The sequence below is a fragment of the Lactuca virosa genome, chromosome 6, assembly GCF_052849685.1.
Source record: "Lactuca virosa cultivar CGN04683 chromosome 6, Lactuca_virosa_CGN04683_v6, whole genome shotgun sequence".
Classification (NCBI taxonomy): Eukaryota; Viridiplantae; Streptophyta; class Magnoliopsida; order Asterales; family Asteraceae; genus Lactuca; species Lactuca virosa.
Window position 1 is genome coordinate 204,880,721 of NC_136431.1, and position 21,150 is coordinate 204,901,870.

The 21,150-nt window shown below is 34.5% G+C and overlaps 1 protein-coding gene and 1 long non-coding RNA gene across 2 annotated transcripts; both read left to right on the top strand.

Moving 5' to 3' along the window:
• Positions 1 to 4,760: 4,760 nt before the first annotated feature.
• On the top strand, positions 4,761 to 6,770 carry LOC145118691 (uncharacterized). The gene is made up of 3 exons (XR_013713410.1): positions 4,761 to 4,825; positions 5,193 to 5,272; positions 6,664 to 6,770. It is a non-coding gene; the product is annotated as an uncharacterized LOC145118691 (long non-coding RNA).
• Positions 6,771 to 19,280: 12,510 nt separating this feature from the next.
• Positions 19,281 to 21,150, top strand: LOC145120525 (F-box protein PP2-A13-like). The gene is made up of 3 exons (XM_079056336.1): positions 19,281 to 19,763; positions 20,276 to 20,394; positions 20,590 to 21,150. The coding sequence occupies exons 1-3, from the start codon at positions 19,428 to 19,430 to the stop codon at positions 20,981 to 20,983; spliced, it is 849 nt and encodes a 282-aa protein (XP_078912462.1). The 5' UTR covers positions 19,281 to 19,427; the 3' UTR covers positions 20,984 to 21,150.

The following is a 21,150-nucleotide window of genomic DNA, read 5'->3' on the forward strand; positions in this document are numbered from 1 at the left end:
ACAAACAATAAACAGGTAAGTTATAACGAACTTAGTGAGACGCCTTCATAACACAATATAAAATAGTTATACAACTAAATATATCATCACGTTCTCACTCATACATTCCTAAGTGTATTCCAGTCATTCAATACACAGTATGATATTATTGACACCAAGTCTGCCATTTATCATTCATACTAGACTTATAGTCAAGAAAGCCACCATCAATTCCACTCATCCTCTCCTCATTAGTAATCAATACTACATATATTACAACTCCTCCAACCAATATTTCTCTTCCTGGAATTGAATCCATCTAGACTTTCACAACGACATATTCTTTCGCATGTGTAGTATTTCAACCACCAATGTTACTATAAATTTACAATTCTCCAGATGATAATATTACAGCCACCAAGGCTATTATCATACTATAATATTAACATACAAGCATTTATAAATTCTCATAACCATGTGGTGTTACAGTCACCAAAACCACCACTAATAACTATTCTTAATATCGTGGTGTTACAGTCACCAAGACCACCACTAATAATTATTCTACCACTAATATTAATCCATGACATTACAGTCACTAAGACTATCATGACTAACATTATTCTATCACAATGATATTTCCAGCACTAAACATACCACAATAACCATTATTTTCATCGGAGATAAATAGTGGTAATTATAGCAATAAGCATACTACTAACAACTGATTCTCACATAATGGTAATTACAGCACCAAGCATACCACTAATTCTTCCTAAATAATATGCAAGTATAGTGTTATAGATACAAAATCTACCATTGACTTGCATTCCTCGAATAATAAGATTACAATCATCCAGACTACCATCAATTACAGTCCTATAAACTTACAATACAATATCGTTCTTGCTATAATTCTATCAATGATATATATATATATATATATATATATATATATATATATATATATATATATATATATATATATATATATATATATATATATATATATAACCTTATCACATTACCTTACGACCGACAAAACTATTTTAGTTTAGCACATATATGTACACTAACGGTACACCAATATCCTGTTACTCAATAGACATACAATGTCATTAATCATGCTATCAAACATTCCACTTACTTAGAAGACATAGTAGACTTACAATCATGTTAGCTACTGTTAATTTCTATAACTTCTCATGATGGTAATTAATATTACATAAATTATTAATCCATCCAATAATGGTATTATAGTCACCAAGACTACCATCATTCTTCTGCGGTAATCCTTCAAATATAGCACTACACATACTGAGTCTGTTATAAAATTACAATTATCTAGTGATGATATTACAACCACCAAGGCTACCATTGATTTGTAATTCTCCGATTCCAAAGTAAAAGTATAACCCTACAGGTTCTAATTCTAAACATAACAATACACAATAATTATACTATTGTATTTAACACGTAATCAACGTAATACAATAATAACATACATTTAGACAATATATATCTAGAAAAGAAGTGAGGTTCCTCATCCAGTTACTGAAGACTAACTATGATTCCGAACTCAAGCTCTTTATCGCCTCCTAATCTATCACTTGTCCAAGCCTATTTGGACAATACATTAAGTTCATTAGAACTTGTCTAACTTACTGATATATCAACCGGAACGATCAATTACCTGATCACTAACTAAACTCGGTAACTATTTGTTTCCAAATTAATCAAGTTTCCATTTATAATCACCTAACGACTTAACCTCGTAAGCCGTTAGCCCAGTCGAAAAATATCGTTAAACTAGGGTATATCACCTTTACCACTTAATTTAACATTTAATTGATCATCAGGTTCATAATAGCACCATATCACAAAATCTCATAATATATTCTCGGGTCTAACAGCCCTCTACAAAATATCACATGAATATATTTACGTAAAATGAAATAAAAGATACCTCCACAAATCTTGTAATGTAACCCTCGTACCCCACACTCTAGAACGATTATGCGGTAACAATTCTCCAATAAAATCAAAGAATTATGCATCAAGAGTAGCAGGATTTTTGGAAGCAAGAAATGTAGAAATAAAAGGATACTTTGCAAAAGTAAACATATGAAACTCTATCTCCTTAATGGAACCTGAAGCTCTAAATTTCTTCTTTTTCTTGTTTTCCTAAGATGACATAGATGTGATTTTGGATATCTCATTGATAACAGTAGAAATATAAGGTTGAAGACAATTTAACAACTTTCTCTTTATTTCTCCCAATCATCTCATGAAGATTTGTCTAATAGCATCTTCTGTATAATCAACAATACTGGTCTCTAAATAGAAGGTATCGAGTGAAGAGCTACTAATTAAAAATCAAACCAACATCAGGAACCTTCAAAATACCATGAAGCTTTAACAAAAATGGTAATATGGTAGAACCTTTGTCCCGGTCTCTGACAAGCTCTGAGCTATCAAAAATTACGTAAGTCATACTTCCATTAACGGAAAACCTGAAGAATTGTATTTTTTCCATTTGATGTGCCATTGTAAGCAAATATCGTGGATACAAGAGAATCCACTGGACCCAAAAGGCGTACAGGTTCAAAGATTTGGTTTTGTCTTCCGGATAGGCTAGAAATTAAACCATCATAAGTTAGGGATTCTTCTTCTCCAAACACGAGATCACGAAGAGTAAGGAGTGGGAGATTGATGGTTGTTGCATCACTTTTGATCACATTTGGGTTGCAAGGTGATGATAATTTTTTATTACATTTTTTTATTATTTTATTATTTTTTATTTTTTTTGTAACCTAGAGACTGTCTACTTTGTTCATTCTGGATTCTTCAATGAAACAAACTCAAAGCTTGAATCAAGTGGATATGCGGTCAATTAAGCAAAAAGAATAAGGTTGATTGGCTCGATCATTATGTTTGGAAAGAAACCTTTATGATTCCTAAACTGTCGTAAATGGTCATTGGGGTATATTACATTTTCATATTTGGTCCAACGGTAAATTAGTCATTTTAAAAAAATTAACACGCCAAAAATTAGATTTAACTGTGGAAGGACCAACCGCATAACATTTAGAAACCACAGAGACCATCTACACGTCTTCTAAAGATATCCTAAAAATGCAATTTTCAGGAAACTATAGGGACTATTTTTGAAAATTTTGTCCAAGTGTTAAATCACGTGAATAGCTGGCATCTTAATTTCAGTAACTTTTAATCAAATTTAAAATTCATTGATTTGGCACTATACCAAATTTTAGACAGATTCTATAAAATGGATTGGATGTATATTTTGAGACCATCTTCAATTTATAATTTTGATTCGTTACATAAGGCTTTTTGCAACCTTTGCTATATTGGAGAGTTAGAAATATGATGGGCTTAACGCCAAAACTACCTTTGTGGGTTTGGGCTCATTTTAATACATGTCAAAGTTGAAACTTGAAATAGTGTTCGGGTTATTTTGGTCTTCTTGTGATGATAAATTGATAATAAGTACGATTCGATCGAATTGCTATGTTGCCCATGTGTTGGACACATCTTATCACAAATCAACGTGGAAGCATGCTCAATTCCATTAGGGTTTTCATTTTTTCACACGTAGAATCATGGTTTTGATTTGATGCCAATCAAATAGAGCAAGTGGAGCAACAAATGTGGTTGTTGCTATTCGCCCATATGAACCACTTAAAACTTGTTTAAAAACATTTTATGATAATAAGAAGTATTTATTCGATAAAGTAATTACCAAAAGGTAATTACTTTTTATTTTCTGATTATCAGAAATGATAATACGTGTCAACTACTAACTCATGTTTCAAAAAGGAACGTAGTTAAAAATGAAGCTAAGTCATACGAGTCAAAACTTGATTAAAAAATGATTATTATTTTAATATTATAATTTTAGTAACTATATTCAATAAATTAGTTATTACAAAATTTAAACACATGGATACAGAGGTTTTGGGAAGGTTAATCTGGCCCGACACTATCCATGATAAAAATGCATTTTCAACCGTTAACCAATATATCTTATTTGTTTATTTCATCATCTCTTGTTACTTTTGATCTTCTAGATTTCTTGAACACTAAGAAAAGTGGAAATTTGAGTGCTTTGGAGCATCTTATTCTTGTCACATGGAAGCATGCACTTTGTATTTTAAACGATGAACCCACAAAGTTGTGGTTTTTGATGTGATACAAACCAATTTTGGTGCACTTTTTGACAAAATTTATCCCCGACATCATAGAATATTACAAGGTTCTTGGGAAATAAGTAGAAACATAACTAATTAAATTCAACGTGGTAACAAAACTAATCTAATCTAACCTAATCGAATCTACTTTAAAATTACACATTTGTGTCGAATGAAATTAGAAACTTTAACTTATTGATTGAACGGTATTTTTTTTATTCCTGATACCGCTAGTCTGTTTATCATTGGATAATCAACTCAATATGTTTGAAATATAATAAAGGGTATCTGTAACAACCCGAAATTTCTATCTTGTACAATCATTCAATTCAATCAAAGTCAGACTAGTTTCTGCTATCTTTTAGCACTGTTAAGGGTCTGTTTGAGAGTTTCTGAACATAGTGTAATGTATGAATGGATGCTAGGTTGAGTTAGCTTGAGATCGGGAGGATAAATTCGAACTAGAAAACCACTCACAAGGTGTTCACAGCCGCAAACTAGGTTCACGGCCGTGAACCACCTCCTATATATATTAGAGTGGCTTCATTTTCTTCTCATTTCTCCTCCTCCCAACCGTGAACACATCCATTCTCTCTCAAAAAGCTTCAACCGTGAACACTCTAAAGCCTCGAAACGTAAGTGTTTCATCCTTAATCTTGTCATACTTGAAGGACTACTAGATCCTATCCTTGATTTGTCAAGTTTCATCATCATCTTCATGAGCTCGAAGGGATCACGACCGTAAACCCTTCATAAGGGCCGTGAACCCTTCATAGATTCATAAGGGTCATGAACACCTCATGAGGCCGTGAACCTCATGAGGCCATGAACTCCTTATGGCCGCAAACCCATCCATGGGTGGCCATAAACCCCTTCAAGCTTCCATTTGTGAGCCTAACACTTCATTTAGGGTGTTTCCTACAATCTTAGGTGGTTTCCTATACTAGTTAAGGGTTGTAACCACTAATTGAATACACATATATGTGAATATATGCCTTATAGGATCCAACTGTGCTTCGGAACTTCAATTGTGAACTCAAGCATCCTATATCTATCTTACCTTCCAGATCACTCACAATCAGGTGAGTTCATACCCCCGTATTTTCATAGATTTTACTGTTTTTAGGGGGAATACAAGTCTAAACACAAAGATTGTGTGTTACAAACAAAAGATATCAATAAACTTATCAAAAGGGATTTCAGTTATCATCAATTCAATTGATTTTCAAAGATCGTGTTAAAATGACATTAAGTCACCAAAAGTATCTCAAAATATTAAAATTTATTTTAAATGTTTTATAAACTTATATTTTTCCCAGAAATCATATTTATATATATATATATATATATATATATATATATATATATATATATATATATATATATATATATATATATATATATAAGATCTAAAAGGCTTAGGACTGATAACTCACTTTGGTTCCTTTTCCTTGTTTGGATGTGGGATTATAGGTATCGGTTATTTGTCCGAGTCTCATTTAAATTTTACTTATATATATTTGTATATGTATATAAGCATAAAAGCTATTTCATTCAGTTCAAATACCCTTTGTAACATGTTGAGCAAGGGGTTGCATTCATGAATACTCGGTATCAATTCAGAAAGTACATATAAATTATAATAGGTATAATTTATGAATCACATAACATTAATACATAATTCAAGTATACTAAAGTACATTGTTTTACAAGAACAAAGGTTTGATTCAAAACTAATCAAGGATATACATCTTTCAGATACATGTTAAGAATACTAATTCAAGAACATACTGTCAATCATTTAATTCAGAATGATTGGGTTTTCATAACTATTATACATGTAACGTTTATGTTTTTTATGAGTCATCTGATACAAGTTGTTTAATTCATTTAAACAATATAGTTAAAGTCCTGACATTATAACCAGAATCTCCGGTCGGGGATCGAAACAATGTGTGTATAGATCTATATTGGGATTGACAGCCCCGCACTCAGACTGCTAGCTACAGTCAGGCATACACGCCTACGAGTGACAGTTGTTATCAACAGCTTTCAACGCCTTCAATGCATTGGGTCAGGCTATCTAGTCTCAGTATGGTTATAATAACTCATTAAAAAGATATTAACAATACGTTAGTGTATAATTAACTAAACTTAAGTACATTTCCAAAGTACTAGTTTTACAAGATATAATTTACAGTATTAAATTACAGTTTACAATAACAGTTGGTGGAACCAGGCACACCCACAGATACAAGTTTTACATAAAGTAATACAAATACAGAACATTGGTTTACAAACAGAACGGTTTTATGAGATTAAAACTACTTTCATATATATACAGTAGAAAATATAGGATTTTCTGGAACAGTATACATATTCAAGAAACAGAAATATACTTTCAAACATAAATACTTATGCAATCACTCAACTTTATGTTGATACTCTCTTTTCAAATTACTTGTATTCTCAGGGAACCAGTAGACATGTACTCCCCGAGCTTTTGAGAAGATGGAGCTATTTTGATTCTTGTCTTCTTGTGTATAACTATTTTGGTTTCAATATATACAATGATGAAACACATGTAAATACTTATACTTTTTAAATACATTGGTTGTTTGTACTTTGATTACTATATTGCATGTGTTGTGTACTACAAATGAAGTCATCCACCCCCGGACGTTTCCGCCATCTGGTTTGGGGGTGTGACAGTATCACTATTAATATTAGTATTTTTGTATAAAGACTATCCATAGTTGTAATCATTAAAATATTTACTAACATTAAGATCGTTATATCATATACTTTTTTATAAACTATCATAGTGTATTGTACTTTTAACTTGTTTAAATAATTGGTTTACCATTGTTGTTGGTATTTGCATTTTAGAGAAATGAACCAAAGTTGATTGTATATATAATTCATTCATTAAAAGACGTCTAGTCCAACGTTATTATATATATGCTCGAAAGGTGACCATCAACTAAAAGGTTGAAGATTTGAGTTTCGCAATAAACAAATTTATAGATTTAGGATTAAGATAAGTATGTATTAGCTGTTCTAAAAAATATGCAATTCATTTAACCAATTTAAATATAATTTAGAGATTTAGAGAAATGGATTGAACCATCAACCTATGACTTCGAAGGTATGTATGGTAAGTGTTCCAAAAAAACATAATAGGGACACATGTTTTCTTGATGCTCAAACTTTTTATAGAACGCTCAAACCTTCTCCGGCCTAAATATGACACAATATTAATATAACCTTTCAACTTGTCAAGTTAAATTTAAAATAAAATACAGTATCTAGTGAACTCAGTATATCAATCCATAAAAGATATACAAACTATAAATACGTTTGAGGCTGAGAGCTCTGACTACAAGTATACTTTTTAAAAATTTAAGTATTTTTACAAAAACTATACTAACACTCATACCTACAAGTACAATATCATAGTCATAAGAACTTAAAAGTATTTGGATGTTGAACATTATAGTCAAACCTGGGCAGTTATGTAATCATATCTGGGATTAATATAGTCTGATCAACTATATTGATTTGAGATATGACCAACATGTGTTTGGGAGTGATAGTAGTGTTGCGACATGTCTAAAACTTACCAACCATACATATTCAGAAGAACTCTAGAACAGAACATAAAGATTAAAATACTATAGGGGTATTTTAGGCACTATATACTAATAATAAACATGTGAAAACAAAAGAACCATTGAGGGTAGAATTATAAATATTAAGGGTATATTATAGTTATATATAATTAAAGTTATATAGACTTAGAATATGTGATCTAGCTTCATTTCCTGTTCCTTGTTTGGTTGTGGATTTAGAGCCGGGTCATTTAATCAAAGGTCGATTATACCCAAGTTATATATAATTAGTATACACTTTATAGTTATAGTAATACCTAGAACAAGTCATACAAAATACATTACTTGTTAACTGTAAGTCTCTCTCGTAGAAACTTGTATCTTTAATCTATCGTTACTAACTATATTCTATATCTCTTACCCCTATTCTCGCTTAGATAACAATGGTTGGAGTTCATCTACCTGGAGACCCTTATTTTCCCAATCAAGGGCAAGATGCAGAGCCGGAAGAGAATCATGAAATTCCCTTAGATGATGATTTTGCAGAAAATTTTCCTGAAGACAATGATTCCGAATCAGAAGCCTATAATCCTCCACCAGTTGCCCAGAATCCTAATCTACGACAAAATTTCCAAGGTCCGACGCCTTCATGGGCTGAAAACTTAGGTAGGTGGAACCGAGAGCAAGGTCAACCCTTACCCTACAACGGAGACCGAAGCTTCTACAACCTAAATGAGGGAGGATCTGCAGACAAAATTCTTCCTATTTTGGTTCGCCAAGTGGCTAGAAATGTTGAGCTAGGAGTGACAGCCATTCAGCAAACCATAGAGCTAGATGCTGACACGAATGCCAATACGGATAGTATTCGCAATCTTGAACTTGCTCATAACAGAGCAATGAGAGACAATGAGGCCCTGCTGCAAGAGTTAGCTGTAACTCGAGCTGAAGTCATAGAGCTTCGAGCACGCCAGACAGTGTATGAAAGACATTTGCTTGATGTAGAGCGTCAGCTGGCTGAGTTGAGGGTTCGTCCAAGTGATACCCGTCGTCAGTAGGTGATGCTCTACTCATCCTTTCTTTTGGTTTAATAAATGGATAATACTCTACTCATTCTCTGTTCACTCTTATGGTTATAATTAAGTCTGCTGATATATTCTAGCGTTATTTTTCATGTTTTTCAGTACGACCGCGAAAATTTTGTTTTCGGTAGGTCAGTATGATGTCGATGTTTTTCTCAGAATTTGGTATATTGTAGACCTGTTTAGGGTCAAGTTTTCTAGACTTTATGTATTCAATATGCCAATATTACCGACATGCATTTTCATACTCTTTGAAAAATAACCACTCAATTTCATATCATCCTGTTGCAAGTTATACTTTTCGTAGACTTATATTTCCAATTCATTACAAGATTCATGTTGAACAAAATGTTTTAGTTCAGAGATATCAAAATTTATCTTCACTCTTGATATCTTATCATCATTTTATCTTTTAAATTTTATAGTAAAAGATGCCTCCTCGGAGAAATCCAAGATGTAACAATGTTAATGAAACACCGACACCACCTCCGCCACCACCTCCTCAATTCGACGCTGCTATGTTTCAAGCGGCGGTCACGGTAGCCGTTGCAGCTACCATGTCTCATATCAATACTCCTGGTGCTAGTGGGTCAGGAGCCGGTGCACATCCTTCTAACCATGGCGAGAGTCATGGGCACTCGCGAGAGTGTACTTATAAAAATTTCTCGAATGCCAAACCCACGACCTTTAACGGGACTGGAGGAGTTATAACATTAAGACAGTGGATTGAGAAGACAGAAGCAATTTTTGAAATCTGCTCCTGTCCGGAGGGTAGCAAAGTTAAGTTCGCTATTTGTACCTTTTCGGATAGAGCCTTAACATGGTGGAATGGCCATGTTAAGTCACTGACTCTGGTAGTGGCTAACTCGATAAGCTGGGAGAACTTAAAAGCCATGTTAATGCGGGAATATTGTCCGTGAGGAGAAATTCAGAAACTCGAGCAAGAGCTCTGGGGTCTTACAATGGTTGGTTCTGATATAACAACCTACACCAATAGATTCTGTGACTTAGCAATTCTTTGTCCAGAAATGGTTGCTCTGGAGAGCAAAAAGATCGAGTGATATATTTGGGGACTGTCGCCCCAGATTCAATCAAGTGTTTTAGCTTCAAGGCCTGTTACCTTTGACAGCGCCAAAGAGCTGGCACAATCTCTTATTGACCATGGAGCCCGTCAAAACTCAGTAGTTACTGCACCAGAACAACCGAAGGGAAACAACAACAACAACAATAACAACAACAACAACAAGAAGAAAGGTTGGAACAAGAGGAAGGGCAAGTCTTCACAGGAATCCTCAAAGAAGCAACAGCTAGTTGCAGTCAATGCTACTACTGTACCTGCTGCTGTTCCTGCTAACCCTGCACCAGCTAAGCCTTATGCTGGTAATCTCCCTAAGTGCAACAAGTGCAATTTTCACCATAACAGAAATTGCCGAGAAATGCAGTGTCGTAACTGCAACAGAAAAGGGCATATTGCCCGATTCTGTAGATCACCACCCCCAACCAATTAACCAAGTACCTGCCGTTGGAGTAGGTCAAGCATGCTACCAATGTGGTGATGTGGGGCATTTCAAGAGAGATTGTCCAAAAGCTGGAAATGCTGGAGGAGTTGGGAGAATTTTAGCTTTGGGTCACGAAGAAGCGGTGGCAGACCCTGCGGTGGTCACGGGTATGTTTCTTCTCAACAACACTTATGTATGCATTCTATTTGATTATGGTGCTGAGAAGAGCTTTATGAGACATAATTTCAAACACTTGCTAAATCAAAACTCCCAACAACTAAATGAAACTTTCACAGTCGAAATGGCTAACGGGAAATCCGAATCCACCAACGATATATACATAGGATGTACTCTTACCTTGAATAACTTTTCTTTCCCAATAGACCTTATGTCGGTCTCTATCAAAAGTTTTGACATCATAATAGGTATGGATTGGTTGTGCTCTAACCATGCTGACATCATATGCTATGAAAGAGCCATTCGTCTGAACTTGCCAACTAACGAAACTCTTGTTATTTACAGCGACAAACCCGGAACGAACCCCCAGATCATTTCTTGCATCAAGGCACAGAAGTACCTTCGCAAAGAGTACTGTGTTTTCTTAGCTCATGTAGTAGATAAAAAGCAAGAAGTAAAAGACATCGCGAGCATTCCTGAGGTCTGCAACTTTCCCGACATTTTTCCCGACGATCTTCCAGGAGTGCCTCCCGAACGACAAGTCGAATTCAGAATCGACTTAATCCCTGGGGCTACCCCTGTAGCCAAATCCCCCTATCGTCTTGCACCTTATGAAATGCAGGAATTATCCAGCCAGCTTAACGAACTCCTTAGTAAAGGTTTCATAAGACCAAGCTTCTCACCCTGGGGAGCACCGCTTTGTTCGTGAAGAAGAAGGATGGATCATTCCGTATGTGCATAGACTACTGCGAGCTGAATAAACTTACCATCAAGAATCGATATCCTCTGCCTCGCATTGACGATCTGTTCGACCAACTTCAAGGTGCGAGCTACTTCTCAAAGATACACTTAAGATCCCGGTATCATAAGTTACGGATTTTGGAGGATGACATTCCCAAAACCGCGTTCAGAACTCGTTATGGTCATTACGAGTTTGTAGTGATGCCATTCGGATTGACGAATGCACCTGTTGTGTTCATGAATCTAATGAACAGAGTGTGTCGTCCATTCCTGGACAAATTCGTCATAGTCTTCATTGATGACATCCTTATCTACTCAAGAAGTGAAGAGGAACATGGCCAACATCTTCGTCAAATATTGCAAACTCTTAGATCAGAGAAACTATATGCGAAGTTTTCAAAGTGAGAATTTTGGATCAGGAAGGTTGATTTCCTAGGTCACGTGGTCAGTTCAGAAGGAATACACGTCGACCCTTCCAAAATAAAGGCAATTGAAAACTGGTCAACACCCAAAACAACTACAAAAATCCATCAATTCTTAGGTCTTGTTGGCTACTATCGCAGATTCATCCAGAATTTCTCTCGAATCGCTAAACCTCTTACCACCTTGACGCAAAAGGGTGTAACTTTTAGCTGGGGAGAAAAGCAAGAAACAGCGCTCCAAACGCTGAAGCGAGCTCTATGTAGTGCACCGATCCTATCTCTTCCTGAAGGGACAGAGGATTTCGTAGTGTACTGTGATGCTTCTAATCAAGGGCATGGGTGTGTTCTTATGCAAAGAGGAAAGGTTATATCCTATGCCTCAAGACAACTAAAGACACATGAAGTCAACTATACAACACATGACCTTGAACTAGGAGCAGTGGTATTTGCTCTGAAGATCTGGAGACATTACTTATATGGTACGAAATGCACAATATTCATGGACCATAAAAGTCTCCAGCATATCTTTGATCAGAAAGAGCTGAACATGAGACAACGACGGTGGGTGGAACTACCGAACGACTACGATTGTGAGATTCTTTATCACCCTGGTAAAGCTAACGTAGTAGCTGACGCCCTTAGCAGAAAAGAATACTCGGGACGCCAAGTAAAGTCGTTGACCATGACAATCCATTCACATCTGTCCAAACAGATCAGAGAGGCTCAACTCGATGCCTTAAAACCTGAAAACGTGGCAGGTGAAACCTTGAGAGGAATGGATAAAAACTTCAAAGTCAGGGATGATGGAGTCTATTGTTTCATGAACCGGATCTGGACACCAAAGTTCGGTGGTTACAGAGACGTGGTTATGAATGAAGCACACAAAACTCGATACTCCATTCATCCAGGTTCAGACAAGATGTACCTGGACCTCAAGAAACTATACTGGTGGCCTAACATGAAGGCCGAAATCGCTACCTTTGTGGGCAAGTGCCTTACTTGTGCCAAAGTCAAGGTAGAATACCAGAAACCTTCAGGTTTATTGCAACAACCTGAAATCCCTGAATGGAAGTGGGAGTGGATTACAATGGATTTCATAACTAAGTTACCCAAGATATCGGGTGGTTATGATACTATTTGGGTAATCGTCGATAGATTAACCAAATTCGCACACTTCTTACCAATCAAAGAGACCGACAAGATGGAGAAGCTAACAAGAACTTACCTCAAGGAAATCGTTAGACTGCATGGTGTGCCAATATCTATTATTTCTGACCGAGATAGTAGATTCACTTCTCGTTTCTGGCAGTCTTTACAAAAATCTTTGGGAACTAGGTTGGACATGAGTATAGCCTACCATCCACAAACTGATAGATAAAGTGAGAGGACGATTCAAACTCTAGAAGATATGTTGTGAGCTTGCATGATAGACTTTGGAAAGGCATGGGATACTCATTTACCCCTTGTCGAATTCTCTTACAACAACAGTTATCACACTAGCATAAAGGCTGATCCTTTCGAAGCCCTCTATGGCCACAAGTGCAGATCACCTCTGTGATGGGCTGAAGTGGGTGACACACAGCTAGCTAGAAGTCAAATTCCTAACAGTGCTCTCACTGGTCCGGAAATCATTCGCGAAACTACGGAGAAAATCGTACAAATCCGGGAGCGACTTAAAGCTTCCAGAGATAGACAGAAAAGCTACGTTGACAAAAGAAGAAAACCTTTGGAATTCCAGGTTGGTGACCGCGTCATGTTGAAGGTCTCACCCTGGAAGGGCATGATATGCTTTGGAAAGCGTGACAAGCTGAATCCAAGGTACATATGACCATTCGAGATTCTTGCTAGAATCGGTCCAGTAGCTTACAAACTCTGACTACCCCGAGAACTAAGTAACACGTCTCTAACTTGAAAAAGTGTCTATCCGATGAGACTCTTATTATCCCACTCGATGAAATCGAGATCAACGAGAGCCTCAATTTCGTGGAAGAACCTGTAGAGATTTTAGACAGGGAAGTAAAGAAAACCAAACAAAGTCGTATCCCGATAGTGAAGGTTCGCTGGAATGCAAAACAGGGACCTAAATTCACTTGGGAGCGGGAGGATCAAATGCAACAGAAATATCCATATCTTTTTCCCTAGTCTTGTTGTATTTCTTTAATCCAAATTTCGAGACGAAATTCTCTCTAACGGGGGGGGGGGGGGGAGGGGGGGATAATGTAACAACCCGAAATTTCTATCTTGTACAGTCATTCAATTCAATCAAAGTCAGACTAGTTTCTGCTATCTTATAGCACTGTTAAGGGTCTGTTTGAGAGTTTCTGAATATAGTGTAACCAGAATCTCCGGTCGGGGATCGAAACAATGTGTGTATAGATCTATATTGGGATTGACAGCCCCGCACTCAGACTGCTAGCTACAGTCAGACATACACGCCTACGAGTGACAGTTGTTATCAACAGCTTTCAACGCCTTTAATGCGTTGGGTCAGGCTATCTAGTCTCAGTATGGTTATAATAACTCATTAAAAAGATATTAACAATACGTTAGTGTATAATTAACTAAACTTAAGTACATTTCCAAAGTACTAGTTTTACAAGATACAATTTACAGTATTACACTACAGTTTACAATAACAGTTGGTGGAACCAGGCACACCCACAGATACAAGTTTTACATAAATGAATACAAATACAGAACATTGGTTTACAAACAGAACGATTTTATGAGATTAAAACTACTTTCATATATATACAGCAGAAAATGTAGAATTTTCTGGAACAGTATACATATTCAAGAAACAGAAATATACTTTCAAACATAAATACTTATGCAATCACTCAACTTTATGTTGATACTCTCTTTTCAAATTACTTGTATTCTCAGGGAACCAGTAGACATGTACTCCCCGAGCTTTTGAGAAGATGGAGCTATTTTGAGTCTTGTCTTCTTGTGTATAACTATTTTGGTTTCAATATATACAATGATGAAACACATGTAAATACTTATACTTTTTAAATACATTGGTTGTTTGTACTTTGATTACTATATTGTATGTGTTGTGATACTACAAATAAAGTCATCCACCCCCGGACGTTTCCGCCATCTGGTTTGGGGCTGTGACAGTATCACTATTAATATTAGTATTTTTGTATAAAGACTATCCATAATTGTAATCATTAAAATATTTACTAACATTAAGATCGTTATATAATATACTTTTTTATAAACTATCATAGTGTATTGTACTTTTAACTTGTTCAAATAATTGGTTTATCATTGTTGTTGGTATTTGCATTTTAGAGAAATGAACCAAAGTTGATTGTATATATAATTCATTCATTAAAAGACGTCTAGTCCAACGTTATTATATATATGCTCGAAAGGTGACCATCAAGGTTGAAGATTTGAGTTTCGCAATAAATAAATTTATAGATTTAGGATTAAGATAAGTATGTATTAGCTGTTCTAAAAAATATGCAATTCATTTAACCAATTTAAATATAATTTAGAGATTTAGAGAAATGGATTGAACCAATAACCTATGACTTCGAAGGTATGTATGCTAAGTGTTCCAAAAAAAAATAAAAAATAAATAAATAAATAAATAAATAGGGACATGTGTTTTCTTGATACTCAAACTTTTTATAGCATGCTCAAACCTTCTCCGGCCTAAATATGACACAACATTAATAAAACCTTTCAACTTGTCAAGTTAAATTTAAAATAAAATACATATCCATTTTAAGCTTAGCTCAACTCATCCCACCTTCAAAATCTACAAATAGCTCACTGAGTTCTAAATTTGGGAATAACAAGCACATGACAAAAGTAGTTGTAGAAGTCTTGAGGGAGAGAAACACTTATATAATATTATCTCATACTTTTGAGAATAATATTCTGTTCTTTGTAGCCATCTAACTTAAATTTACTAATTAAATATATTATACAGTATTGTATTGCAGCCAACTTTTTCCTAATAATTAAAGTAGGTTATATAAACATTCTGAATATAAAACAAGAAAAGAAAAAAAAAAAAAAAAAAAAAGGGAAACCGACTTTATTAATTCTGCCAACCATTTATAATATTTAATCAACTATTTAAATTATTCATGATTTTCGTTGAAATTTTTATCAGCTTGCATAGTTTTCTTAATACTCCTGGTACAATTACAACAAAAGAATATCTCATCTCCTTCCAAGATTTGATAAGCATCCATGATTCTTATCGGTATCTGATGGTTTTGTCCAACGATCTTAGATTGATCATTGTTTGTAAAATGAACAATTGCCCCCACCATTTTATCCTCTGATTGAGATAGACCTTAACCAAGAACATACGTGTATTCCTTTTGTTGAGATATGATATGTTGTCATCAATAGTGATTGATTAGTTGTCTTCAAGGTGTTTGATAAAAAGGTTTTAGCAACTCAACTAATGTCAGTCGCAGACGGAGAAGTTTACAGCAGTAGTGGCACAAAAAAAATCGACATATATTAATAGTTGCATATATTTTTTAGTGGTTGCAACTTAAAAGAAAAAAATAGAATTTTTTTTTACACATTTTTACACTTTGAAGCTAAAATTGAGTAGTGGTTCGGGACCCTAGGAACCCCTGGGTCCGCCAGTGACTAATGTCCTTTACATTTCTTGTATTACACCATAGGAAAAATTGGGTATCAATTTTATCAAAAAGGCCTGCTACCCTCGGTTTTGTAGTTGCAAACAACCGGGCATTCCTAAAGGCCCAAACATGTCACCACATCAAGTAAAAAATTGTTTCCAAATATTTCTTCACGAGTCCTTGTAAACGTAAAACAGCGAACCAAGATAACCAATCAACATACAAATGAAAATTCAGGATCGTCAAACTCCACCATCTACCAACATGTATCAAAGGTTCTTTTCTCATAGCACACACAAAAAAAAATGAATGACAGATTCTAGAGCCACATCTCAAATAGGGTACAAACGAAATATCCATACAAATGAAGTCATCACCCTAGCTGGCAACCTATCCACAACCAAACGCTACGTAACAATTGTCCTTGATAGGAACCAACCGAATCAAACGAGTAGGAGTAATGGAAGGAGGAAGTAACCATGGAAGAAGGAAGTAACTGAGAATTTATAAACAAGCGAAACGAAGCCTTTGAAAACTCACATGTCGCTAATAGAGACCAAACCCACCTATTTGAAGTAGGAGACAATTTAACTATGTCAATCGTGTCTCGAAGCCCCTGCCATTGCAAGAAGAAGAAGAAGATGATGATAATAATAATAAATATTTTACGATAAAATTACATGATTTACTTTATACTATGACAACAATTATTTTCTCATACAAAATATATGCTCTTTATTGTACAATATATAAACTTGGGCTAGGGCGAAATTAAACATACATAATCATATATTATAGTATTATATCTATCTATATTTATATCTATAATCTATAATATCTATCTATAGTCTATAATTAATATATATATATATATATATATATATATATATATATATATATATATATATATATATATATATATATAATCTATAATCTATATTTATAATCTATTATAATCTATAATATACTATAAAATAGACATTTTTTTCACCACATACATTTGAAACTCTCGTGACTTTTTAATTTATTTCTAATAATGATTATAAATTACTTAATAATATTAAATAAGTGGAAAAACCTAAGTTATAATCCTAAATTAACTAAAATTTAATATTAAAATAACACATTTAATTCTACCTATAAAATTATGTCTTTAACTTCTAACATATTATACTTAACTTATTAGTTTTGATATCTTGTTGTATGTGAATCATTATCATATTAAAGTCACAATTTTTGGATTTTGTATAAAATATTTAAATTATTAATTTAAATATAACGTTAAAGGGTTAACTTAAATTGAAATTTCAGTTGAACTTAATACAAAATCCAAAGATTATTTTGTAAATAGTTAAAATTTATAAATTGTAGTGTTAAATGTAAACCCTAAATAATAATCCCAAATTGATTTAAGTATTTATAAAACTATTTTTACATTCATTAAGAGTTTCCAAATAATAGATTAAAAAACGCACAACAACCAGTGTTGTAAAACTCGGCCAACTCAAGAGAGTACCCAGACTCCGACTCTTACTAAGGCGAGTTTAGTCAACTCAGCCAAATAACTCGGAAATTGATCAAAATCGGTAAAACTCTGACCAAATCGGTCAACTCGGCCGAGTGCTCGGCCAACTCGGTCAAACTCGCTCAAACTCGGCCAACTCGGTCAAACTAGCTCAAAGGGTCAAAATTGTCTTAAATAGAGAAAAAAAAATCAAGAATTTCAAGATTAATATGTATAATACACTTAATGATTTATTATTTAAAACACACATGTGATTATTACAACATATATATCTTAATTTTTAGTAATTATTCATGAATTAAGACCATTGTGTGTATTTCAGTTTTTGTGTATTCACATTTATCTAGTTTTGTTATATATATATATATAATTTTCCTAAAGATATTTCTACATGAATTACCGAATCTAAGTACTCTCGAGTACTCGCTACTCGGCAGTCGGCCGAACGAGTACCGAGTAGCGAGTTTTACAACTTTGACAACAACAATAGTTAAAAGTAATATTATATAAAAAAAATTATATTGTTACCCTTAAAAAATAATATTTTATATTTTATGAATTACAATGATATAAATTAAAATATTAAGTGAATATAATTTTTAAATTAATTAATCATAACAAGTATAAAAAATCTTTTACATCTTTCAAAACAAACACAATCTAAAAAAATCTTCTCAACGCAGATACATAGGGAAAATACCGGGTATAGACATTATTTGTGGTTGAATTCCAAAATATAGACACAAAAAATTGAATTTCCTGGTATAGACATGGATTCTGCGAAGGTAGCTCCGCGGAATGGAAAATCGTAAATAAATGAAGGAATTAAAAAAAAATCAAGATCCATTCCGCAGAGCTACCTCCGAGGAATGAACTCATTCCGCGGAGGTAGCTCTGAGGAATGGATCTTCAGATTTTTTTTTTCAAATCGATTCTTTGGGGTTTATATTCATTCCCAACTAATTATTTTCAAAAAAAATTATGATAGTATGAATTTTTTCTTGATAATGTTTGGAATGAATGTGAGGTGGAAAAGAAATTGGTCTTTTAATTGGAGATCTTTACATAAAAGAATCAATGGAGATGATTTTTTTTCTTTCTGAAGATTCATTCTTCGGAACTACCTCCGCGAAGCTCTGTGAAATTCACTGTAGCTCCGCGGTATGGATCTTGAGTTTTTTTTTTTTTTTAATTTCCTTATTTATTTACGATTTTACCATTCCGCTGAGTTACCTCCACGGAATCTATATCTCTACCCGGAAATTTAATTTTTTGTATCTATATTTTGGAGTTCAACCCCAAATAATGTCTATACCGGTTATTGTCCCAGATACATATGCATGTTAGTAAAAATTGAGGGACTAAATTTGTAGTTTGCTCAATTATAAAATGTATCTCTCCATAAATAAAGCCAATTAAATAACTACACTTCCTTTATTCATCCCCATTCGCTTTCTCTCCCAAAATCCACCGGAATTTGCCCCAAATTTCGATCAATTTCTAATCGAACCACCGAAACCCATTAAATTCAATTCATCTAGAAGTTGGGTTTCTGCTTATGGGATCTGGCTTTTCATCTTTTCTTCTTATGTGCAACAGCACCACCTCTGCTCCGGTGATGCCGTCGGAGCCAGGTCTAGGTGATTTGCCGGAGAGTGTGGTGGGTTCTGTTCTTGTTTACTTAAACCCACAAGAGATCTGTAAACTCGCATCTCTCAACCGTGCTTTTCGTTATGCGTCATCGGCTGAATTTGTGTGGGAATCAAAACTGCCGAAGAACTATGATTTGTTTATATCGAGGGTATTTGATAATAATAATTTCTCTTCGACTCTCTGTAAAAAAGAAATTTACGCGAGGTTATCTGCGCCTAGTTCCATTGATGGCGGCACAAAGGTTCGATACACAAAAATTTCCCATTTCCTCTCCTTAATTATACATCTATCTCCGTGTTCTTGAATGTAATTAGAATACGACATGTCGCTTTCAAAGTTTGTTTTGATTTTGGTTTGTGATAAACAACAAAGTTTGATCCACAAGTCTTCTATTCGATAATCTGATTATGGGTTTGTGAATGAAAACAAAAGAAATTATGTTGCTTTGTGCCTTTATTTAGATTTGGGGATGAACAGAACAACAAATTCTTATTTGAAGGGTTTATGTTGATTGGTGATCAAGGTTTGTGAGAAACACAAAGATCTTGAAACAAAAGTAGTTGAATTGTATGTAACAAGTATTACAAACTACAAACCACAAAATTCAAGAGTTTGATTACGTTCCTCTTCTTTTTCTTGTTTGTAATCTTGGTTGTTCAAGAATCTAGAAGGGTATTCTTTTTTCAAAATAGATTTTTGGGTTTTTACATGAAATCAGTTGATATGATTTGGGAATTGGGAATTCTTTTGCAGAAAGTTTGGTTAGATAAGGGTACAGGAAAGGCTTGTGTGTTGATATCTTCAAATGGATTAGCAATAACAGGCATCGATGATCGTCGATACTGGAGTTGGATTTCTACAGAAGAATCAAGGTGAGGTTTCTGATGTCTTTAATCAAAGATATCATCTTTATCCCTCAACTTTCTAAAAAGTCATGGCTTTAGTCCACATGTTTGATTATTAGCACAAGTAGTCCTTCACTCAAGAGTTCATCACTTCATCCTATACACCAAGTAAAATGACTATTTTGCCACTATCTTCATCTTATCTTAAAAACATTTGTGTAGATTTCGATCGGTGGCTTATCTCCATCAAATATGGTGGTTTGAAGTTGATGGGGAGGTGGAGTTCCCTTTCCCTCCGGGCAGCTACACCCTCCTCTTCCGCCTGCAACTCGGGCGGTCGGGCAGGCGGTTCGGGCGGCGGGTCTGCAACTCCGATCAAGTCCATGGCTGGGATATAAAACCGGTCAAATTCCAGCTGTCAACTTCAGATGGTCAAAAGGCAACAACTTCATGCTATTTGACTGATCCTGGAAAATGGAATGTTTATCCAGTTGGTGATTTTGTTGTTGAGGATTCAGAAGTGCCAATGAAGATCAAGTTTTCAATGACACAAATTGATTGTACACACACTAAAGGTGGACTGTGTGTGGATTCTGTGCTCATTTGCCCTAAATGAAGATTTTGAATAGATTTTAATGGGGGAGGTTAGAAGCAACTTTTTTGATTTGCTAAAGTAACCTTTTTGTAAGTAGGATGTATTATTTATACATAATTAGTGAGGTGAGATCAAGAATGTATATTTTTAAATGGTTTTTTGGTAATGTATAACGGGTTTTCGCTAAA